Source organism: Canis lupus, chromosome 24, assembly GCF_048164855.1.
Source record: "Canis lupus baileyi chromosome 24, mCanLup2.hap1, whole genome shotgun sequence".
NCBI lineage: Eukaryota > Metazoa > Chordata > Mammalia > Carnivora > Canidae > Canis > Canis lupus.
In genome coordinates, this window is record NC_132861.1 from 37199747 (window position 1) to 37224269 (window position 24523).

Sequence of the window (24523 nt, forward strand, 5' to 3'; positions counted from 1 at the left end):
TCTTTTTCTAGAACTAGAGAAGCCCGGTGTAAAGGCAGGGCGGCCTGCCTGGAGGAGGCGTTCCCCAGCCCCTATGCTCTAGCTTTCTTGGGCCTGGTCTTCCACTAACTGGCTAGGGCTGCGCCTCCATCGGACATCACTTAGTGGCCCGGGGAGGAGATAGGGCTCTGGCCTACGCCCCAGGGTCAGCCAAACAGGAGAGGCATTCGGAGGAGCCCCGCGCTGTGCTTCCCGGTCTGGGGAAGCCCGAGTTCCCGCCTAAATCCGCAAGATGGAAGTTGCTCCCTCTAGCTTTTCCACTAGGGAAGGCTGCTGGTTTTGTAAGTGACCCCTCCCTTCGCGCCCAGGTCGATTTCTAACATCTACTCTTTTCTGGAGTCTTGTTCATTTAAAAACGCACGGTAAAACACCACCAGATATGCCTTAGATGCAGCCCAGATCCGGTTTTGGGGTAGCGCGTAAAGTTTACAAGGCACTGGAGGTACCCCACCCCAGCACCCCGGGTGCGCAGAGCCGAACACAGGGATGTGTGCACCGAAGCCGAGGCACGCAGGCAGCTCCAACGCTGCCGAGGATGTGTGTGTGCGCGCAGGGAGAGGGAAACTGGGGTGCCCGGCGTGCGCGGGCGTGCGCCCCCCGCGTGTCCGGGGCCCACCGCCTCGCCCCCTCTTGCCGAGACATGCCAGGAACCTCAGCTCTCCTTCAGCCCTTTCCCAGCCAGACGCTTCCTTTTTGGTGCCTCTGGGCGTTTACTGTAAATTCCGTGACTAAAACACGCCGGTGAGCCCGGCCCATCGACAGATGGATCAATCGCCCCCTTCTCGGCTGGGGGAGGGGACCCCACCCGCAGCCTCCGAAGCGGGCGGCTGCCGGCTGCCTGGGGAGAGCTCGGAGCCCAACACGCCGCCGAGCGCCGGCCGCCCCGCGTGGCACGGAGCCCTGGCCGCTCGGTCTCGGGCGCTCCCGCTGGGGTGGGGTGCGAGCCCCCGGCCGGTGCCTCCCGGGCGCCTCGGGCTGCTCAGCGGCCTCGGAGGAGGCGGTCAGGCCGCCCGGGCACCGCGGCCTTCCTCCCGCGCCAGGGGAGGGGAGAGGAGTGGGGAAGGGGGAGTCTCGAAGGGCTGCAACGCCGGGGCGTGCGGGGGCCGAGGGCGCGGGGGGCGTGCGGGGAAAGTTCTCGAGCTGCGCGTGGAGAGCACACGTGTGTGCGTGATGGGGGCTAGACCCAGGCAGGCGGGCTGCGCGGGGGCGCTGGAGGGGGGTCCCTCCCCTTGCGCTTTCGGGGGGAAGCTCGGCTTCGACTCCCCGGCTCAAGGACGCACCCGCCCAGGGAGGGTGGGGCCCCGCCCCGCCCCGGCCCCCGGCCCCCGGCCCCCGCCCCCAGCCGGGGGCTGTCGAGCGCCCCTCCCCCACGCCCCCGGGATGGCTGGGGGGTCCTGGACTCCACGTCCTTCGGCCTGGCCTGAGCCTCCCCGGGCCTCCGGGACCCGTGGGCCGAGGCGGCGGGGGCAGGGGCAGCGGGGGTGGGAGGGCGCAGCCTGCCCGCGGCGGGGGGCGGGGGGCGGCGGGCGGCGGTGGCGCGCTGCGGGGGGAGGAGCAGGGTGCGGAGGGTTCCGTGGGTCTGAGCCGGAGCTCGGGGAGCCGGTCCGTTGGCGGCCGAGGCAGCAGGTCAGTCCCGGGAAGGGCGGGCGGCGGAGCTCTGCTCTCGTCCAGCGTTCCCGGCGCCGCCACCAGCGCCGAGTGGCCGCCGCCGCTGCAGAGCGTCGCTGCTCCGCCGCGCCCCGCGCCCCGCGCCCCGCGCCGCCGGCCGCCTGGGAGCCCGAGCGCCGAGCCCGGGGCGGAGGAGAGGGGCGCGGGCGCGAGAGCCGCGGCGAGGGAGCCGCGAAGGGGGAAGGGGGCGGGCGGAGGGAGGAGCAGGGAGGGAGGGAGGGGGGGAGGGAGAGCTGGAGAGAGCGAGAGCAAAGAGCGAGAGCAGGGAGAGCGGAGGGAGGGACCGAAGAGGGAACGACACACGCACGCAGAGACACACGGTCACTGGAATTCCAGTAGAAAAAAGTGAGCCGGGCAAGGGTTAGCGGGAGAAGATTTTTTTTTTTTTTTTTGAATCTTTTCTTCGTCTTGGTGCGAAAGAAGCGACTCCGGGCTCTGGTCCTCGAAGCTCCCACTGGATTGTTCTTGGCGCTCACGCCCGTCGGTGGATTTCTCTCCTATTTGCATTTTATTCTGACCCCCACCCTCGCTGCTTTCTTGCAGCCCTTCACTCTCCGATCGCCTCTTCCCCACCTCCCCAGCCCGCTCCTGGGAAGCGCAGGGGAATTGGACCCGCGGGGACTCGCGCCTTCCCGGACCGGCGGCGGGGAGGACTGAGGGAGCACCCGGCGGTCGGCTCGTAAAGCAGATAAACCCTCATATACGTGTGCGTTTGGTTTTAGTGGGCAAGGGGGGCGTTGAGAGGCAGCCCACCGCCCCCCCCTCCACCCCCTCCAGCCAGAGGCGAGCATCGCAGGACTCGGGATCTTCACCGGGCTGGACTCGCTGGCATCTCCGCATTGGATTTGGGGCTGATTATCACTGCTTGGCTATTATTATTGTTGTTGTTGTTGTTATTATTATTATTTTTTTTTACCCAAGGGAGAAAGACAAAAAAAAAAAAAACACACACACACAAAACTGTGGGATTTATTTAACATGATCTTGGCAAACGTCTTCTGCTTCCTCTTCTTTTTAGGTGAGTACCTGCGAGCGGGGAGGGCAGCTCGCCCGCCGGAGCCTGGGGGGCCGTGCGGGGCCGCGCGTTGGGGCGCCGGCGAGAGCCCGGGAACGCGGGGGGCGAGCGGGGCGCGGGCTGGAGAGCGGCGGGGAGAGCGCGCCGCGGAGCGAGCCGGGCCCGGGCGCTGCCGGAGCGAGCGGGCCCGGGCGGCCAGGCTGGGGGCGCGGGGACCAGAACCGCGGCTGGCTGGCGAGGCTGGGGGGGTGGGGGGGCCTGGGAAGGAGACTTGGAACACCCAGACCCCCGCCGCACACACGCACGCACACAGGCACACTCGCTTACTCACGCACAATGATAGCACTCATTTCTCTTAAAATAATGGGTTCAAATTGCGGCAACTTAAAAAAAGAATTCCAACTCTTCATCTGGAAGGGAAGAGGGCGGGGAGAACCTGTGTGTCGCGGGGAGAAAATTCGTGCCAGTTCCATCTTTCTGGTCGGCTCCCGGATCGACCCGGTTGGACGGCGTGGGTTTCTCCAGGATCTCCTGCTTGGACATCTGTGCGGGCAGCGCCGGCAGCCATCCCCTCACCTGCCAATCAGCCTCTGGGAAATGCATCCCGCTTCCCGCTCCCCGAACCCTTTTCCAGTGGCCCCACTCCCGACAACACTTTGCAAGTTTCTCCCCACCCTTTGCCGAGCCAGAGGCTTGGGCAGGAGTGGAGGGCGGCGAGCAACCGTTGACTACCTATCCTTCACCACCTCTGGCCTCCTGGGGCCCCTGTCCTAGCTCATGGGAGGAGGCGGGAGGGAGGTCAAAGTTTTCTTCCTTGGGTGAAGAGGGAGAGGAGTGATGGAAAAAAAAAGGGATCTGAACAAAGACCACTGCTCATTCTGTAAGCCCCTACCTCCGAGGGCCGAGAGGAGGGGCTGCCTGGCGCTCCTGAACCCGAGGGCAGCCTCTTTCCCACCCAGAATTCCCAGCCCCTGGCCCCCTTTTGTGCTCTGTGAAATTTCAGCTGCTTGGGAAATGGGTGTATATAGAGAGAGCATTCTGGGAGTGGAGGTGAGAAAGAAGGTGTTTTTGAGGCCCTGTGCTGACCCGGAGTCCCTGGTGGTGAGGCTGCTGCCCCTGGTAGGTGCGCTGGAGAGGGAGCTGGGTAAGGAGTGTGTTGAGGGAGCACACATCTGCCGTGGATGCTGTTCCTGCCACCCTGGCCTGCTGTCAGCCTGTGGTGAGCCAGGCTGTCTCTCTGGGTCATGAGTGTACCCTTTTCCTCCTGGAGGAGGGGAGAAGGAAAGGCCTGAGGGGGTAGGTGTCCATCACCGAAAGAAGAGGTGGGTGGGCTACGAAGTGCTCTTCTGGCTGGAATAGGGGATTTGAGTCAATCCTGGTTGGGCGCTGGACCCTATGTCTACCCCTAGCCTCTGCCCTCTCCCAGAAGCGCTAGTTCTGGGGGGGGGGGTGCCCTGCCCTGCCCTAGGGTGTGGCCTTCACAGGTGCTGCCCCAGCTAAGCCAGAGGCAGCTTCTCTCCAGAGTGGGAGGGGCTGTGGAAGGAAGGAAGCTGGGTAGGTGCTCCGGGCCCACTAGGAGCCTGCAGCTCTTCCTGGCAACCTACTGCAAGTGGACTCTCATTCTGGAGGGATTGTTCTAAAACCTGACCTTTTCTCTCACTGCTGGTTTGAAAACCCAGCTTTCTGGGGCCAAGAAGAAAAGAAAATTGTATTTCAGGAAAAGCAGCCTTCTTGCGTGCTGCTGAGCTGTGTATGTACCCCAGAGGTGCTTTCTGATGTCCTAAGGTGGAGAAGTGCGGTATGGGCCCTTTGGTACTGGCTAGGCCTGGAACCCCATGTTGCAGGCAGGCTTTTCTCAGCTGAGATGCGGAGTGGACTTCATTCTCACAATACAGGTGTGTGTGTGTGTGTGTGTGTGTGTGTGATGCACACAGTGTCTGAGACCCTGGGGGCCAAGGTGAGAGGAGTCAGAGCAGGGTGTCAGCAGTCTTTTGGCTGAAAGCCCTTCAGTTTGCTTCCCTTGAGATCCCCCTTTCCAAAGCTGGGGGAAGGCTTAACTGAGTGACCATTGGATATTAGGAGACTCTAGGTCAGCTAGCCAAGGAGGAAGGGATGGGTTGGTATGAAGGGAACTTCCGCCTCGGAACCACTTTCCTGGCACAGAGCCTACAGCTGGGAGTTGGTTGGAGATTCTGCTTGGGGGGATTTTGTGGGGCTGGAGATTGGGTAGCAGTTGCAGTGTGTGTGTGTGTGTGTGTGTGTGTGTGTGTGTAGGGGACACGGTGAAGTGTGTGGCCAGGAGCATGGGTCTTCTGTGTGCTCTTCCCCTCACCTGAGTGAACTCTGGAAAGCAGGTGGCCTTTCTGGCCCAGTCCTCCTGACCTGCAGGGTTGACATACCCAGGAAGAGAACAAGATGAGATGGGGAAAGTAAGTGGGAGGGCGGGCCTGGTCAGAGGCCTGCTGCCCACTGGTGTCCTAATGTGCATCCTCACTCTTGTGGGGACGTTTGTGCAGTCTCCTAGTCCCCCTTGTCTCTAGAAACTGTTCTGCATGTCTTTTTTTGGATGGATCTGAGTTTTCGCCTGATTTAGAACTGGGAGGCAGCAGGATACCTGCTGACCTTTACTCTTTTAGAATTTAGAACAGCTCCCAGTAAGCTGTTTCTCTCTCTGGCCGGGCGTGATTGGTTCTGAGGGTCGTGACGCCAAGCAGAAGAGCCAAGGATGGGTGCAGCCTGAGAGTTTGGTGAGAGGATACACTGGCTCTCTGCAGTGTCTTCCTGCCCTGGTCACACATGCTGGCTGGCAGGATCAGGGAAGCTCTTGCTTTGGGCACAGGAGCCCAGGGCTCTGTGAGGAGGACCCCACCTGTGGGGCAGGCTGGGTAAGTACCCTATCGCCCCAGCGCCTTAGGCCGATGTGCTGACCTTTCCACCTGCCCACAATGCTGCTTTCTGGATCGGTCTCTGATGGTGCCGTCTCAGGCACAGTCAAGGTGGGAAGGGAGGAAGATGCAGGGACGCTGGGGGAAAGTCTGGAAGCCCCAGGGCTGGGTCCTTCTTGAGGTTCTAGCAGGCAGGCAGGCTGGCTGGCTCGGTGGGGGCAGCAGGTGCAAGTGAGGCTGGGTCAGCTCAGCTGCTCCTGGGTGGCCCAGATGCCCTGAGTCCTGCTCAGGGACCTAGGAATTTGCTGAAGCTAGGAAATAAAGCTGCTGCCTCGGCTCGGACGGAGGACACCTCTCCAGCTGGTGCCCAGGCAGATGCCCCACCGTTGGTGCCCACACCCCATGCCAGATTCTTCTCGGGCCTGCCCCCAGCCCTCAGCTCTTCCAGTCCCGAGGCAGAGGTATGCCCCATGGGAGAAGGAATATCTTTTGCTCCAGTCCTTAGGCCTGTTCCACTCCTGGCCTACCCCTTGCTCTTCCACTTCCTCTTCTTGTGGGGCAGGTCTCCTTTCTCCAGTGGTGGTGGAGTCCTTCCCCTTGGCAGCTGTCGGGAGTGACACGCTCTCGTTGCAGGGCTCTGCCTCTAGGTGTCGCTGTCTCCCTACGGTAGCTCCCCCCCTGAGCTGGGCCTCCAGGGGGAAGGATTGAGAAGTGGCCTTTCTGGGTAGGGATGGGGGGTGGGGTGGGGAGGGTGGATTCTGTGGGATTCTGGGGAGAGGACTTCTGGCCTAGCATCTCACTGTGCCTTGGGCTGAATGGAATGGACGGAGCCTTCCAGCCCAGGTCACTCCTGGGTCTTGGAAAAGGCAGTCTTGGCTCTGGCCTATGGAAGGGCTTTTTCTCGGGCAGGATCTGGAGTGGACAGGGAGACTAAGGAGATGCCTGTGTCTGGAGGAAACCATTTTGGGAGCTTGATTTTGATGGGACCAAGTGAGCCCCTCCCTACCCTTCACTTTGGACCCTTTGTCCCCCCTGAGCCCCTTCCTTCAGAGAGGACTGTGGGTTTAGATGCTCTGAGGGTGGTGGGTAAAAAGGGTGGCCCAAATCCCGCTTGCTCACTTTTGGAGAGATGAGGCTCCAGGTGCAAGGCCAGAGTCCGAGGACGGAAGCTCTTTCTCTTTTGCAATTGGCTTATTATTTGGCTTTTGGAAAGAAGAAGAAGAAGAAAAAAAGGAGAGACTGGGGGAGATGGTTTTAGAGAAGGGTGGAGAGAAGAGGTAAGAGAGAAGTAGGAGGTGCTAGGGGGAGAGAGAGGAGAGAGAGAGAGAGATACGGGAAAGGCCCATGTGGACATACACGGAGGAAATCTAGTTGCTCGGCAGGCTTGCCTGCAGCACTTTTTCTTTAGGCAGGGCTGGGGTAGGACTTGGCTACAGAAGGCACGTTTTCAGGTATCCACCAGGTGCAGTTGGACTGGAAGGTGAAGAGGGCTGGGCTGCAAAGGGGTGACTGCTCCCTTCTGGGCGTGCCTCAGGCCATAGGTCAGGCTTGTCTCTCGGGGTCTTCTCATAGAGTCTGAGAACTCAGGACGGACAGGCCAGGGGTCTGAGAGGCCCTTTCAGCCTGTGTGTGACCTTGAGTTGTCATCTCCCTTCTTTCGGTCTCAGTTTCCCCAGGGTAGAATGGGGGGCTGGATGCTGTGGTCCTCTAAGGTCCTAACAGACTAGGAAAGTAAAATTATTCTCGGCCGTTTTCCCAGTTGAACCCAGCATATTGGCTTGGACCTCTGGCTGGACCTGAGGTTGATGGAGGTTTGGGCAGCAGGAAAGCCAGAGTCCCCCTCCGCACCCCGGCCCCCAGCTCTTGGTTGAGGCTGTGGCATTCTTCTCTGGCCTCGGGGTGTTTTGAGCCTCTGTGCTCTTGCACAAGGGTCTGCTTTGCTGTGCTCCGCCCTGGGCCCGGGGCTGAGGGGTGGCGGTGTGGAATCCGAAGAGAAGCTGGTGGAGCCGGGCACAGGGACAGCTCCGGTTCTCCTTTGGGTTTGAGGAGGGCCATTGATGCCTTGGGATCCTTTCATAGCTCTTCCTCTGCTCGCTCGGCTGCGCCGTGGGGAAGGCAGCACTGAGTCGCCTTGGTGTGCTTTGGAGTGGAACGGGTGTGGAGTTCCCAGCAGGGCCCAAGCCCCAGGCCTGCAGCTTGGATCGGAGGTCCTGGCGGCCCTCATTCATGCTTGTCTTCCCTCCCCACCACCCAGACGAGACCCTCCGCTCTTTGGCCAGCCCTTCCTCCCTGCAGGGCCCCGAGCTCCACGGCTGGCGCCCCCCGGTGGACTGTGTCCGGGCCAATGAGCTGTGTGCGGCGGAATCCAACTGCAGCTCCCGCTACCGCACGCTGCGGCAGTGCCTGGCCGGCCGGGACCGCAACACCATGCTGGCCAACAAGGAGTGCCAGGCGGCCCTGGAGGTCCTGCAGGAGAGCCCGCTGTATGACTGTCGCTGCAAGCGGGGCATGAAGAAGGAGCTGCAGTGCTTGCAGATCTACTGGAGCATCCACCTGGGGCTGACTGAGGGTAAGCCCTGCTGGGCCTCCAGGGGGGCGCGGTGGGATTGGGGGGAAGACAGGGGAGTGGTGCGTGGGGACCTAGGTCCTGGGGCAGACTTGGTAATGGATGGAACTGGCCAGCTCTCCACTGCTCCCTGCCAGCAGAGCTGAGAACACAGAGGAAGTAGTTGGCCCACCTGGGAGGGCAGGTGTCGGAGGTGGCCAAGGGAGGTGAAGGAGGAGGCTGCATAATAGCTGGGGAGGTGAGAGGGCTGGTGAGGGGAGAAGGAGAACAAAGCTGGAAAAAGGAGGGGAGTAGGGGGTCCGAGAGATGATGGATGGATGGATGGACGGACTTGTGAAGTGGTAAGAGAGAAGGGGAGGCAGGAGTACCCAGGCAGCTGGTGTGGGTCACGTGCATGCAGGGCTGTGGAAGCAAACCAGCCCCCGCCACTCTCCAAAGGCCTGGGCTCTGAGCTGAGCCAGGCCCATTTCTGCTCTTCCCGTTGCCACGGGGCCTGCTCTTCAGGTGGCTTCCTGACCCCAGGGCTGGCCCAGATACCTTCTACAGAGCTCAGAGAAGTGTGTGGGCAGCAGGCTCCTTCAGGTCCCAGGGTGGAACCTGTAACCGCCCCCTCCGCTAACACCCCACTCCCCTGTATCCTCTCCCTTCAGACTTCAGAGGGAGAATTTGCAAACAGTGCAGGAGGATTGGCCACTTCGGTCGGATGCTCATTTATTGATTCAATGATGATTTATTGAGAGGTTATCATCTGCTAGGCATTGTGGGAACACTTGAGAGAACAAGCTGGGGTAGCCTCTGCCTTCATGGAGCTCCTAGTTGGAGGGGCAATACAGATAAATGAGGGGCTTTTTGTTGTTTGGCGACACGAGTGCTGTTGGAAAGCACTGGTGCTATGGTAGCCCCAAGGCAACTTCTTACAAAATCTGAAGAGCCTTCCTGGAGGAGGCAGCTTCTAAGCTGAGACTAAGGAGTTTGAGCTACAGTTACACCAGGAGAGAGATGGGAAGAGTGTGGGAGGTGGAGGGGGAGGTTGGGCAAAGGCCCACAGGAGGGAGTCAAACTCACTTGCAGACCTAGCAGTAACCCAGTGTAGTCAAGTGAGTGGGGGATGAGGTGGGGGCAGGACCTGGGGTGCAGTAGGGAGCCCTGCAAGGGGAGTCTTTGCGATCTCTGCTTCAGGGTGGTGTTTACGTGGTTCCAGTGAGGAGCGTAGATTGGAGGCTGCAGCTGTGGTACGGGCCAGGAGTAGTGGTGGCCGGCTGAGGACAGTGGCAGGAATGAGGGGGGCTCTCAGGAAGTAGAATCAACAGGTCTTGGTGAAGAAAGAGGAGTCAAGGAGGGCAGTTTGCTGTTTTGGGCAACTGGGTAGGCCATGCGGCTGGTTCACAAGAAGCAGAGAAGGTTTCGTATCACGGGAGGGCGGGGAGATGCTGCCTTTATTTTGGGGCATGTGGTTCTCGTTGGCCATGCCCCTCATACAGCGGGGCATGGGGCTGGAGCCCAGGTGGAGAAGGAACATGGGACATAGGGATTTAGGAGCTGCCATCAGCCAGCCTGTCCCTGGCATGGGGGCCAAGTGTGCTGGGAGACGTACACTGAGAGGAGGGCAGGGACAGAGCCCCTGGGGATGACTGACATTTAAAGATGGGTGGGTGGGGGAGGGGGACCTGCAAGGGTGTGTGGAGGGGGAGGTGCTGGGAGAGAGGTGGAGGGACAGCAGGAAACCAGGAAGGAAGGAGGGTCAGCAGTCCCCAGTCCATCTGGCGAGCAGGAGAGGGTGGGCAGTGTGTCCCTGTGCCCTCGTGGTGAGCTCTGCAGGGGTGCTGGGGGAGAGGCCTGCTTTGGGGAGGGAATGAGAGCTGGGGAGGGTGACTGTGGACAATGGCTAGAATTTTAGTGTGAAGAGGAGGAGAGAACAAAGGATGACTTTTTTTTTTTAAGATGTGAGAGGGTCAGGCAGCTTGAACTTGAAGGCAGGCGGGTAGTGGGATGGAAGTGCTGCGGTGAAGAGAGGGGCGCGCGGTGGCACCGGGCCCTTGGTTAGCTGACGTGGAGGAGCAGCACGGCCTCAGGATGCTGGGGGGAAGGAGGACACCGGGACCCGGTGGGGGGGCTCGGGGAACGAGGGTTTTCTGACCGGCGGCTAAGATGGTTCCAATATGCCCTGAATACGGGAGCAAAGCTGGCATGTAATTATGAACAGTGTCACCACCGTTAATAGCAAAGTAATTCCTCTGAATCAGTCTCCCGTTCCTAGCAACCTCGAGTCCTGGCAGCGGAAGTGAGCAAAGAGAGGGACACGGTGCCACAAAGTGCGTGTCCTTTATTCTCTGCTGGGTGAGGAGCAGGCCTCACGGGGAGGAGGCCTCTCCAGTGCATGAAAACCGAGGCCCTGAGGCCCCCCCCACCCCACCGTGGGAGGGAAGCTCAGGTGCAGGAGGAGGGTTGGTGGGACCAGGGTCCTTAGATTCTTATTTTCTTTCCCACGGCCTTCAGGTTCAACCCGGGGGAGGTGGGGCATTGCTTTGGAGTGGGCTTGCTGAGGGCTGCAGGACACACAGGCGGGGGGGACAGAGGAACTGCCAGCTAGAAGGGCCGGGTGGGCCACCTGAGCACCCTGTCACCCGAGTGGCTCCCTCTGGCATCACGGCGTCAGAGGCCGAGGACCTTGCTGGTCGGAGCCAGGCAGTGAGGCGTTTGGATGATGATGGTATGCGTAGTGGGCCTTAGGGTGCATACTGCGCTGTGGCCTTCAAGGCCCTTTAGACCAGGAATGCCGGACTGGAGAGGCCTGAGCTGGCTTGCGGGTTGAAGTCCACTCCCCCCCTCCCCCGTCCTTCCTCGGAATCCACCCCCATTCCTGGCTCTTGAGAGCTGGAGGTAGTTTTTGCCGAGGGCTGGCTAGGGGAAGCTGAGAGGCCTTTTAACAGCAGGTAATGTTCCTCTGAGTGACAGGATCCACCTGAGAGTTAATTATTCACGGTGTGGGATGAGTGGTCTCCCTGGGGGACGCTGTAAGCACTTCCTCCCTATTCCTTAATAACACTTAATAACCTGGCTTGGGCCTGGGGCGGGGTGGGGGGACTGTGGAGAGGAGAGATCTGTGTGGGTTTGGACTTTGATTGTGGCTTCTCCTTGGCCCCTGCCGACCCCTGCTGGCGGGGGTGATTCCCCTGGAGGCTTGGCCCTACCTTCCCCCTCCACCTGAGGCTGAGCTGTGTAGAGGCTGAGGACCTCAGCTGTGGACAGAGCTGGCGGTGGCAGGAATGTGGCTTTGCTGAGTTCCTAAACAGTCCCAACTGCAAAGGAGCTAGAGATTGTTCTGTCCCACTTTGATGGGGGAAACTAAAGTGCCAGAGAAGGGTTGGTGGGACCAGGGTCCCTGACTCCTTACCCAGACCCCTTTCCACTGCCCTAGGGAAAGCCTGTGGTCTGGGGCTCAGCTTTTCCTTCTGTCGCCATACCACAACCACCAGTATTTACATGGTGGCGCTGTCACTGACAGCTGCGCAGGGCACCGGAGACCAGGCTTCTTGCCTTCTCCAAGGGTGGCACTGAAGTTCAGGTCGTTCTCATACTGTAGATGTGAAGAGCAAAGGCCTCTCCCACAGGTCATGGCCTAGGGATCTGATATCCTAGCTTTTGGTCCGTCTGGTTGTGTGGTTGCCAGGATGCCTGGTGGCCAGGTGTCTTGATTTTCCACAGGTGTGTACTGCGCTGTGGCTTTCTCAGCCACAGCAGCAGACAGCATGAGTTAACTTAAATAAGGTGGGCCTTTCTCCCATCCCGTCCTGGAAGAGGCTGCTTCCCCCCAGATCATACTACAGTCAGCCCCCCAGTTGGTCATACTAGCTGATGGGCACCCAGTGCCTAGCTCTGCCAAATGCAAGAGGGAAGGACAGGCCCTAGCCTGGGGGAGCGGTCCAGCTAGCACAAGACTGCCCCTGTGGGAAGTTCAACAGCAGCAATACTTGTTTCGAAGTTTGGTTCAGTAACAAAAATTTTAATTTTAATTTTGGAGACCGTATTCGTGATGGTTAAGTATTTGGACTCGGAAGCCAACTGCCAGGGTTTGAAACCTGGCTGTGCCATTTACCAGCTGTGTGACCTTGGGCCAGTTACTTAACATCTCTGTACCACCTCAGGCCAGCTCTTTATCAATAAAACAGGGAGAGGAATAGCGCCTATCTCATAGAGAAATTAAGAGGATTAAGCGAGTTCATACACCTAAAACACTTTCAGTGGTGCCTGCACTTAGAGGGCTTGGTATAACATCATTTTTATTACAAAAATGTCTCCTAAGCTCTTGTATTATTTGGCCCCAACAGATAGCGGTGGCTGGTCACCCCACCACCCGGAGTTTGTCCAGTGCCTGTGGGTAGAATGGAGGACACTGAGATGGCACAGGCCTGGATAGTCCTGGGGAAGGTAGGATTGGAGAGTGGCCTGAAAGGATACGTACCATTTGGATGGCAGTCAGTGGGTGTGACTGGGGCACCCACTGTGCATAGTTCATTCGGTGTGCTGGGTGTTGTAGGGCATGAGGGGTGCTCATTCCTATGAGGTGAAGTAAAGGGTGGGGGTCATTTCTCCAGGGGGAGAATGAACATCTAGGGGTCTGTGCCATTTTGGGCTATACCTAGCAGACAGGGGCTTTGCTCTGAGAACCAGCAGAGGGCTGGATAAACCTTGAGTGCTGGCCTCTGGGTGACCTGAGCCCCTTATGGGCAGATTCCAAGTCCCCTCTTCCAGATGGCTGGCACCTTCCTGCAGGTGGCCCCCCCCTGGATGCCACCACACATGTGCGCTTCTTTAGGTGCTGGACCTGGGTGGATAGGAAATCAGCGTGTGAGACTGTGGGTCATCACTTGTCTCCCCCGCCCCTGCAGCGTGCACACACACACAGTCTGAGTGATTATTCATTGATTTCTCCTCACAGTAACGTCTCAAGAGGATATTTCCTCTCCCGCTGAGGTGTTGGCGGAAGGGGCGGGAGTCCTGATGAGGAGGTGGTGGGTCTCCAGGGCATGCCTGTGCCATTTATCTCCTGTCACTCGCTTGCTTTTCCATTCACCAAGGCTCTGATGCATCCCGAAGCCTTCAGGAGAGGTCTGAGAAGCAGCAGGTGGTGGGGAGGCCCGGCAGGGAGTGCAGAGGTGGGGATCAGTCAGACAAGCTGGGGGTCAGGCCTCCACTCAGCAGACTTTCGGCCCCTCCAATCAGACTCTTCTGATGACATGATGGGAAGCAAAGAGGAAGTTCTGTGCCCTTGGGTGGCCTGAGCAGAGCCAACCCAGTGTGATGGGAGAGAATGCTGGTGTGAGGGCCAACAGACCAGAGTCTGGTCTAGCTCAGCCGTGAGTAGCTGTGTGATTTCAGTCAGGTGGCTTTACCTCTCTGGGCCACCCAAGAGTCCTCTTGTGAAGTGGGGAAGTTGTACCAAATGGCCTCAGAGCGCCTTTGGCTTCGAATCCTGTGATTTATACCTGGCCTTCTGCAGGCTGTCCACCTCCCCGGTGCTTTCTTTCCAGAAGCATTTGGAGGGGCTTAGAAGAGGGCTAGACATGCAGGGAGGTCAAGAGAGGGATATGTTGGCAGTACTGAGCTGCTGTGGAAGACCGCTAGAGAAAGAACTCACCTGTATGAAATTGTCAGTATTTCCATGGTGGCTTGCTCTGGTCTAGCACCATAGGGAGGGTGAGCCTGTGCCTGACGCCGGTTCTCTCTTCCAGGTGAGGAGTTTTACGAAGCCTCACCCTATGAGCCGGTGACCTCCCGCCTCTCGGACATCTTCAGGCTTGCTTCAATCTTCTCAGGTAAGTGGAGTTGGGCTAGGGGCTCCGCAGTCCTCCTAGGCGCCCTGGCCCTCAGTTGGCTCTGCCTTCCACCAGCAAGCCCCTTGATGTTTCTGAGTTTCAGGTCTTCATCTGTAAAAGAAGAAACCCGTAATACCCCACCCCACCCCGAGGTTGTGTGTGGAGTGGAGCATTTCTGGGAATTGACTAGAATGTGCCTACCATGCAGTAGGTCTTGAGTCTGAAACCTGCTGTCATTCTCCTGTTTTGTCACTGATCTTGCCCTGTGGGTCCTCCTTTCCAGTTTTCAGCTCTTTCACTTTGGAGTTCTACTTTGATCAAGTTGTTCAACTTTTTTCTATGCCTCGGTGTCCTCAGTTGTGCAGTGGGATTGTCATGAGGTCTAAAATGAGCCAGTGGTTGTTAAGGGCTCAGAGAGCTGCTGGGCAGCACAGCACGGGGCCCCGACAGGAGCCCATAGCCGTGGCTGTGGGTGGTAGTATTACCACTCTCTGTTCCCCTTGGGGACTCCCCTTCCACCAAGGGCTCTTCTTCTTGAACTCCACTGAGAGGCCTCTGAGTGCCGGGCCACTCATGTCCCGGCCTGCACAGGGAGTGAGAAGGACTGTGTTGAGCTCTCACTTTGCTTGCCGTGGTCCCGCTTTAGGAGTCGGATGGGTTGGTTGGTTCTCTCTTCCTGGCTTGTTCCCTCTGGCATTTGGGAGACCCGTGGGCCCAGGGCAGCCGCCCCTGCTCAGGCCCTGGGGAGGGCCTTCCAGTCTTGGGAACTGGTCTGTGGGGCCTGGGGATGAGCTGCTCCTGAAGCCACCACTGGTGCTCAGAGGTGGCCAGGGGGGCCTGTTATGGTACAGGGCCCCAGACTTGAGGTTTCTAGGAAGTTTTGTGGCAGTATGTGAAGCCTTCTCAAGTTTCTTTTGCTCTAAACCATGGGTTCTCAATAACAGCACCGTTGAAGTTTTGATCCGGGTAGTTCTATCCTGTGGGAAGAGCTGTGGCCCATATACCGTCAGATGTTTAGCAGTATCCCTGGCCTCTACCTACTGGATGCCAGTAGCAACCCACTGAGTCGTGACGACCAAAAATGTCTCCAGACATTGCCAAATGTCTCTTGGGGGCACAACTGCTACCAGTTGAGAAGCAGCACTCTAAAACTGTGAAATGAAAGACTCTCCAGTGAGACCCTAAACCCTTTCAAATGAAGAATTCCCTAGGAGACTGTTTTCAAACTTTCTTTCCTGTTATTGCCCCCCTAAGGAGAAAAGTCAATACTCTGTAGAGAAATACTGTCTTCATCTGTTTTGGCAGCCATAGCAAAATTTCATGTTGGGGAGTTTCAACAACAGAAATTTATTATCTCATAGAGGCTGGAAGATGAAGATTAAAGCCTGAGAGGCTTTGGTTTCTGGTGAGAGCTCTTTTCCTGGCTTGCAGATGGCCACTTCTCCCTGTGTCCTCACAGGGTGGGGTGAGGGGTGGCACAGAGGGCAGGAGAGGGAGAGAGAGTGAGAAAGCTCTTTTTTAAAAATTTTTTTTATTTATTTATGACAGTCACACAGAGAGAGAGTGAGAGAGAGAGAGAGAGGCAGAGACATAGGCAGAGGGAGAAGCAGGCTCCATGCACCGGGAGCCCGACGTGGGATTCGATCCTGGGTCTCCAGGATCGTGCCCTGGGCCAAAGGCAGGCGCTAAACCGCTGCGCCACCCAGGGATCCCGAGCTCTTTTTTTTTTTAAAGACACCAGTTCTATTGGCTGTGGCCTTACCTCCTCACCTTTACAGCCTCATTTTACCTAATTACCTCCTAAAAGCTGTCTGCAAATACAGTCACATCGGAGATTAGGACTTCAGCATATGAATTTGGTAGGCACAATATAGTTAGTCCATAGCAAATGCCAAGGAATACCTAATTTTTTTTTTTTTTAGGCCTACTCAGGAGCCAATTTTTCCTCACTTGGTTCCACTGAGAGTATATGGGACTATATCTAAGGACTGATGTGGGAGGATACATAGGTACCTGGGAGGAGAAATCCTAGAACCCCACAAGAAAGGAGGCATTGGCCAAAGGGTGACCATCTAGATTTGCCCTTGGGCCCTGGTGGTGGTTGGGGGTGGTAGTGAATGAAATGGAGACTTCAGAGATGATCCTCATTGGTTTTGGGTAGAACTCCACCTTGGGCTACTCCTTTTGAGACAGCCTCAGGGCCCAGATGCAGGTTAAGAATATTCTCAGCACGTGATGCCATAGTGGGGATGCCCTGCCACCCCAATGTACCTGGTTCCCACTGTGCCGGCTGAGTACTGCTGGAGGGGTGGGAGCCATTGGATTTCTCTCCAATAAAGAAATAGTTTAGGCTTGCTCCTTGAAGGTTGAAGGTCAGAGGTCTGCTTCTTGGAATCCCACTAAACATCTTTCTAGCAGAAAATCTTTATGTGATGGACTAGATACTCTGTGGGATAAGGATATTGACAAGTGAGGAAATTATCAGGTCTCAGCTCACTGAATCAGCTTCCTTTACCTGCTGCCTAGATGAAACTGGGCCCCACATGACCCTGGATCCCTGGGCTCTGAGGGCCGCTCCCCGCAGAGAGGGCCTAGCTTCAAGGTCTGTGACAGCTCCCCCCTTATTGCTCCTGTTGACCCCACTCCACCCAGAGTAGCCCAGCTTAGAGTTGGTGCATGAGTGGCCATCTCTGGGAAGCTTGTGCACATAGCTGGGTGGAGGACCCTGGCCAGGCCACCAAGAAGCCAAGCGGGTGAGTGTGGGGCACAGAGAAGAAACAAGGCTGGATGCGGAACTGGGAGGCCCGAGTGCCATTGCATTCTCTGCCACAGACTTGTTTCTTTTCTGATAAAGGAAGACAGAAGCTTAGAACAGAGCTGCCTAATATTTGCCCATCAAGGCACACAGACAGCAGCAGCATTGTTTGGTGTACTAGGGTGAGCAGAGCGTCTTGGAGCTTAGGGGAACATGCATCCCTCTGTGGCTTCCCTGTGGGGTCAGCATCTGGGCCCCTATATCACCTACCTGTGGCTTGCTGGCTCAGAAGGCTGGGCTTGTGTGACCTAAGATCGGCACTGGTGCTTTAGGGTGGGTGATGAGGCTGCCACCCTGTAGGACTGTAAGGAGCCCTTCTGCACTTGCACATACTCATAGTTGTCTGTGCATTGCCTCCTCTATCATCTTTGTGTGGAAAGGCTGTGAGTGGGGACTATGTGGTCTTTTGCCCCTTCTCTAGGCCTTACTACCCCCACTCAGTCCTAGGGACTCAGAAGAGTGTGCTGTTCAGTTCCTACTGTCTCTTTAACATTTACTGTCTAAGAATTTGGGTCCCTGTCGTTGGGGCCTCCTGGAACATGTGTTCTTTATCTCTGGCCTCCTCTCTCTGTTGGGGTTCTCAGAAAGTCCTACTGGGATTCTATTGGCAAAAAAAGCTGCCAGAATTTCTCTAGCATTCTGATGCCAGAGGCCCTGGGGGAAGGGTAAGCCTGTTCCTTCTCTCTGCGTAGGCCCTAGGATCAGTAACTGGGTACATTGTACTAAAATATGTAGCTCTTTAAAACGTAGGGTGGATTCTCTAAGGGCAGATGACTGGCTGTGGCAGAGCTGGTCTGGAAGCTTCCATCTGGGAAATGGTTGCAAGGCTTTTGATGACACGAGGTTGCCTCCTACCCACGATGGTGCTTGGTGGGGGCTGGAGTGGGAGCTGACTGGTAATTTTCATGGGATGGTATACCCTGGGGACTCCTGCTGAGCCACCCTGACCTTGGTGAGCCATGCTGTGGGGGTGGTGGGGACACATGGAGGCTGGCAAGATGTCTGGGCCCGTGGCCTTTTGTGGGTTGGAAGAAGAAGCCATGGGCACTGTCTGCCTCAGTTGGCCAGTGAGCCTCTGGGATGGATGAGCTGTCTTGCTTGGATAGGGGTGGGAAAGGCCTAAGGATGTTCTTGTTTCAGGTTCCAGTGGTTCCGTTTTTGGGGGCTTAGGAGTGGAGGGTACCCTATCCCTGCCAAGAAGTCTGGCAGGTGGCCCCTGACAGATGAACACCACCCTTGCCCTTGGTACCACAGAAGTGTCATGGTTGTGGCATGTGTGTGATTGTGGGTGTTGGTGTCTGTGTCAGTGCATCTAGCCTCTCCATATTCCTGAGGGTGCCTTTCACTGCGCCGTGCTCCTAGTACATATCCACAGAAGATCCTGGAGTGGGCCTGCTAGACCTAGTTTGAATCTTGGCTTTGCCCTACCAGCTGGGTGACCACCGGGTGGGTCACTTGACCCTGCTGACCTGTAAAATGGAGCAATTGGGGCCTTCCCTGCAGGGGTTGGTGATGATGCATGTACAGCTCCTCATGTGGTGCTGGGGCACCCTGAGTGAAGGCCATGGGCAGTGCTGCTGTGGGCAGGAGGGAGCTAATGGCTTGGAGTGGGGTATTAGACCACATGAGGAAAGGTGTGAAGAGGTCCAGGCGAGTGTGAGGGGCCTGTGTGGGCTGCACCTTAGGAGCACCTGAGGTTTAGGGAAAGGCAGGGCTCCTAAGTGCTTCGTGGGAGAGGTGGGGCTGGGGCCCACCTGTTTAGTTCAGTAAACATTCAGCTTGCTGTGTTCCAGATGCTACATCAGACACTGCTTTAAACTGATGCAGACTCACGTCCTCACTGTCTGGTGGGGTGAGCAGACACCCACTTAGACACTCACCAGGAGGCTTAGTGGCGGTGGTGGTGGTGTAGACCAAGTGCTGCCTGGAGAGTTCAGTGCGCTTGGGTAGATCATGGAAGTCTTGGAAGGGGAGAGAGGGGTTCTGGAAATGCCATTCCTGGCAGCATCATGGCTTAGAGGCCTGGCCCAGCTGGGATAGTGAAGGAACCACACATCTTCTGGGCCTGGTGGGCTCCAAGGACAGTGAAGAGAGATCCTGATGTCAGACGGGAGATTGGCCTCTCTGGGGTCTCCTTGCCCAGGAGTCCTGCCCTGGACTTCTCCAGAACAGAGCTCACTCAGCATGATTACCTGACTGGGGAGGGGCTGAGGTCCTGGCCTCCAGAGCCAGGCCTGTGTGACAGTTGCCCGCATGGCCATAGGGGGGGCCTGGTTCAGCTCTGCTAGATGCCTCTGGAGGCCCCTTCCTTTCCCTGCTCCTCTGAGGGGGTGTCTGAGCCTTTCTGCCCCTAGCCCCTCCTCCCCTCAGGTTGCTTGGCAGAGACTGGTGAGCAAGGGCTTCACCGGCTTCAGCTGCTTGGCTGGTGAGTCTCGGAAACCTCCTTCTGGGGCAGCCCCTATGAGGAGGTGGGTGGGGGGGCAGTTTGGGGATGGAGGACAGGGAGGAACTGAGGAAGCAGGCGGCCTCTCTCCCTACCCCCCTGCATGGTGGCTTAGGCGATAAACTGCTTATCCTCAGGTTGTCTCCCTGAGCCGAATGCAGAAGCGTGTTATTTAAATTTCAAAATCACATTCTTCTTCTAACAGCTGTCAGAGACTCTGAGTGTCAACGAAAATTGGGCTTTAGCTGCAGCTCTATCACCTCTTCCTCCTCCCCTTTCGGGAAGAGCTCCTCTGATGGCCAGGGAGCGAGGGTGTGGGGTGTGGGGCCAGGGACTGTGGGACTGTGGGGACGGAGGAGGGGAGGTGATGGGTGGATCGGGTCAGGTGACCAGTGATTCTTGCCACACCGATCAGCAGTTGGGAGCACCTGGGAGGAGGCCGGCTTCGCCATCAAAGGGTGCCGAGGTGTCCCCCCTTCCTTTTTGTTTCCTGCTCTCTCCTAGCAGTGCTGTGATCTTGTGACCTCGGGCTCCCGTCAGTGGGTGGGAGGATCTGCTTGTGCTAAGGTGTGAGCAGGGTGTTGGTGACATCATGCTTCGTTGCCTTTGTGTCCAAAGAAGAAACTGCTGTGAGAAAAAAGGAAGGAAGGAAGAAAAGAACAGGAGAGAACAAAGTTTAACCCCAAAGAGAGGCTTTTTTAATGGTAGAATTTGAGATGTCATGGTTGGGGTGAGGTTTTTAGGGCGAAGACATTTTCTGGTACTTTTTATTAGGGGGGTAAGGGCAGAGGGAGAGGGAGGAAGGGAGTCATAAGCAGGCTCCACACCCAGTGCGGAGCTCGATGCAGGGCTGGATCTCAGGACCCTGAGACCATGACTTGAGCTGAAATCAAGAGTCGGACACTTAACTGACTGAGCCACGCAGGCATCTCTTCTGGTACTTGTAAAATAGCGTCTCCTAGGGGACTCCTACTTGCTTCCTCTCGGGTATGAAGACAGTCTCTGCCAGCAGCGTGGATGTGGGGTTGTTCTAGGCTGGGTCTCTCTGCTCTTGAGAGGCTCCTGAGATGGCTGCAAGATTCCGTCCCCCCGCGCATGCTCCTGGTTTAGCCATGCACTGTACTCACCTGATTTATCCCGGCATAAAGGCAGGGTTTGGGTAACTACCCTGGGGCTGCCCCTTCCAATCATATCTGTTGATAGACTCCTTTAGCCCCATGGCTGTGGAGAGAAAGGCATAGGTCTGACTGGGGTCAGAGTGTGTGGAGGATGGTATGTGTGGGGTGATGCAGATGTGTGTGTGTGTGTGCTGTGAGCATGTGTGTGTATTTGTGTGTGAGGTGGTATGTGCATATGGCATGTAGGATACGTGTGTGTGGGTAGCACACGTCTGGTGTATATTTTTGTGGAGTAGCATGTATATATGAAAGTGTGTGTGCATATGATGTGTGTGTGTGAGGTGATGTGTGCATATGGCATGTATGCTATGTGTGTGTGTGTGGCATGGGGGTGGTGTGTGTGGAGTGGTATGTATATATGAGGATGTGAGGTGGTGGTGGCGGTGGTGCATGGGTGCGTGTGTGTGCGTGTGTGTGTGTGTGTATGTGTGGCCTGAGTGGGCAAGTGAAGAGGGGTGATGGGGCCCTTCCCTCAGCAGAACAATCACTCTCTTCAGCCTTCTTTTTTACCGCCTGGGGAAACCCAGGGAACACTGGTCCAGGGCTAGATACAGAGGGGCATTTGAAGATGGGAAGTCCATTTTCACGTGATCAAGAAAAATAATTATTGGACTAAACCTTTATATGTATATTCTTGGGCTTCCTACAGTCTGGAGGCTTTGTCACTGAACTCTGGGCGCTTATGCCCCATCTTGCAGAGGTGGTGTGGGTGTGAATTCATCCTTCAACTCCAGGAGCGTCCTTTGCATGCTGTGCCTCGTTCTAGGTGCTGCGGATATGTTAGTGAACGAGACAAGGAAGTCTGTTGCTCTTATGGAGCTTATTTCAATTAGCCTGAGACAGAAAAACAGAAGACAAGCCAACAAACAAATTAACAGCACCGCCAACAAATAGATAGTGATGAGTGCCATGCAAGTTAAATAGGAGGATAGGACAGAGGTGGCTGGTGGGTCCTCCAGATTGGGAATGCCAAAATTGGACTCTCAGGAAGGATCCAGCCATGAAGTCCCCAGGAGGAGACACCATGAGGGAGGGTGGGACCTGGGAAGGCCATGTGGCTGGGACTCAGTGAATGAGGTGGATGTGGTGGTTTGGGGGGTGAGCACAGATGCAGGCAGGGGCCAGATCACTGGGATGCTACAAGCAAGTTAAGGACTTTGGATTTCATTTGAAGAGTGATGAGAAACCTTTTAGGCACTTGGGTAGCACTTAGGATTTTAGGTACTTGAGAAGCACAGTGTGATTTATACTTTTGAAAAGCTTACTCTTGAGCTGCGGGAGAGTGGATCATGGGGTGGGGAGGGGCACGGGTAGGAGTGGAAGCCGGAGAGCAGTTGGAGGCTGTTGCACAGGCTAGAGTCCTAAGACAGTAGGGGATGGAGAGGGATTTGTTGTGGGACGGAGCTAAGGACAACTCTGGTAATTTAGGCTTGAACAACGGTGGAACTGCCATATATTAGGATGGGAAAGAGGGAAGGAGAGGTTGGAGGGGCCAGTAATCTAGAGTTCTCTGTCAGACCTCTGCCTGGAAATGCCAAGTAGGCAGTTGGATGTAAGCCTGGACTTCTGAGGAGAGGTCAGGGTTGATATATAGACTGAGAGTCGTTAGCATATAGATGATATTTAAAGCCATGGACCCATGAGGTCACCTAGCAAGAGTGTGTGGACAAAAAGAGAGGGAGGCTGGGCTTCATGAGCAGGGGAGAAGAGTGAGCAAAGAAGTTGAGATGAGGGCCAATGAGGAAGGGGAAAGCAAGTCAAGGGTGCTGGGGGAAGCCAAGAGAGGTACAGGTCTCAAGAGAGAAGGGGTCAGCTATGCCCAATGTAGCAGAGGGGTCAGTTCAGAGAAGTTCAGACACATGACCATCGCATGTGGCAGCATGGAGGTCCCTAATGACCTTGACTACACTATCCTTAGTGGGGCCATGGGTTGGAAGGTTGATTTGGGGAAGATGGAAGAGAGGATGTGAGGTAGGAAGGTAAAAACAGCAACTGTAGATGGCTTTTTGGAACTTCTTTGTGAAGAAGGACATCTTAGGGTGAGAAAAGCATATTTCATAATCAGTAAAAAAATTTTAACTTATGGTTGGTGCTTCCAATCACGCATCCATTCACCACAAATAAAAAATGCTGGGGTAGCCCGGGTGGCTCAGCAGTTTAGCGCCACCTTCAGCCCAGGGCGTGACCCTGGAGACCTGGGATCGAGTCCCATGTCAGGCTCCCTGCATGGAGCCTGCTTCTCCCTCTGCCTGTGTGTGTGTCTCTCTCTCTCTCTTTCTCTGCCTCTCATGAATAAATAAATAAAATCTTAAAAAAAAAAAACGCTGATAAAGGATTTAGGTGAATTGTATCAATATGAAATGCTTCAATTTTGTTTTTAATTGTTGTAAATACAAAATTAAAGCTGATGTGCCATTGTGGGAATTGGTGTGACCATGGTCAAAAACCTAGTTTAAAAAAACCCACTCCGATTACATTTGAGAAGACACAGAGCCCTCAAAAATGGCCGAAAAAGCCCCTTCAAATGTGAAATAATGAAATTTTAATTTTTAATTGCTTGCAACACAAATTAAGACTAATAAGCCCTTTGAAGAATTGGAGAAAGAATTCTGACAGTGGTTAAGGTTTGACAAAATATAAAATGATGTTTAAGAGCAATCGGTTTTTGGAATAGATTTTCAGTGAATTTGCCATTCATCAAATTAACTTTTGGTGTGTTGGTTTGCTTCCAAAAATATGGCTGACCCTGGAGGGTGCTGGGGTGGCTGTGTGCTGTGTGGGGCTGGAGGTGAGAGGAATGTCCCAGAGAAGGTTGAGGATATAAGGGAGCTTGGGACTGCTACTAGTTTGAGGAGGGCAGGCATCTGGAGCAGTGGGGATGAAGATTGTGGTCCCACTGGATGCCTGGCCCTTGAGTGAGGACAGAGGACTGGTAGGCGAGGCATGCTGGGATTGGCAAGGTCATCTCTTGGGGAAGCTGAGGCATTACTTCATGCAAATGGTATGGGGCTCCTGGCCACCACTCCAGTGGCGAGGAAGATTCTGGAGTTCCTGATCTCTTAGGCTCCTGGATGAGCAGAGAGCCTGTCTCTTGTTCACCAATGAGGAGACTGGGGATCCTTCTATCTTTTGGGGTGTGGTGTGTGAGGCTGGGGCAAGAGGTCCATGGGATGAGTCTCTTCTAGCAGAGTTATGTGAAAATGGAGAGATTGGGGGGGGGGAAGATCTTTCCAGCTGGGGAACACATTCTTAAGCAAGCATTTATGGCGCATGTGCCGGGAACTGCGAGAGGCATTTTTATCTATATTATCCTGTCTCATCTTTAGCATCCGTCCTATGTGCGGGCAGCCTGGGTGTTTTATCCTCGTTTTGCAGATAAGGAAAATAAATGCGGCTCAAAGAGGTTGCATAACCTGTGACGCTTGCTCTGCTAGCTGGTGGCCCAGCTAGGTCCTCCGCCTCCCAGCTGGGCCGGAGTCCCTGCACATAATCATCAGCCCAGCCCCCAGCAGGGACGGGCAGGGAGACTTGTGAAGCTGCAGAGCGAGCTTCAGGCAAGTGTAATGTTCTCTTTGTTACTGGATTATAGTCTCACTCAAAGGAGAATGTAAGCTTCAGGAAGGCAGGGGCCTTTGTTGGTTTTGTTCATTTCTCCGGCTGGGCTCCACATGTAGTGGGTGCTCAGGATGCAAGTGTTGGGAATGTGAGTGAATCTTGGGCAACTGGGCACGGATGGCCCCATGAGGGTGAGGGGTATGGTGGTGATGGTGTGGGTGGCTACAGCCCATCGGGAAAGTGGGTTCCCTCTAGTTCCTCACCTGTCCTGCCTCCCATCCAGCCCCATTTAGGGTTGGTTTTGTCTGCATCTCATTGTCGATTGCCCCTCTGCTCACCCTTACATCCCTACTTCTTTGGACTGAGTTGATTGTCCTCTTTGGAGGTCTTGGCTTGGCTTCCATGACACCTGGCTTTCTACCACCTCCTGGTCCACTCCTTCCCAGTGTCTGCTAAATGATGGCATCCCAAGCCCATCCTGTCCTGAGCCCTTTCCTCTTCTTGTTATCACCCTCAACTTGGGCCACCTGATTTAGTCCTCTG

General features: G+C 56.0%; 1 protein-coding gene across 4 annotated transcripts in view; it reads left to right on the plus strand.

Annotated features, from left to right (window-relative positions):
- The first annotated feature begins 1591 nt into the window (after nucleotides 1–1591).
- GFRA2 (GDNF family receptor alpha 2) overlaps nucleotides 1592–24523 on the plus strand; it is an 83728-nt gene continuing 60796 nt past the window's right edge. The window contains exons 1-4 of one of the 4 annotated variants that reach the window (XM_072796377.1): nucleotides 1592–1665; nucleotides 2251–2725; nucleotides 7862–8176; nucleotides 13906–13989. In XM_072796377.1, the coding sequence (XP_072652478.1) occupies nucleotides 2686–2725; nucleotides 7862–8176; nucleotides 13906–13989 (439 nt within the window). In that variant the 5' untranslated portion in view covers nucleotides 1592–1665; nucleotides 2251–2685. Of the gene's footprint in view, nucleotides 1666–1950; nucleotides 2726–7861; nucleotides 8177–13905; nucleotides 13990–24523 lie in introns of those variants that run through there. The other 3 variants (XM_072796378.1, XM_072796380.1, XM_072796381.1) reach the window with 3 other exon arrangements.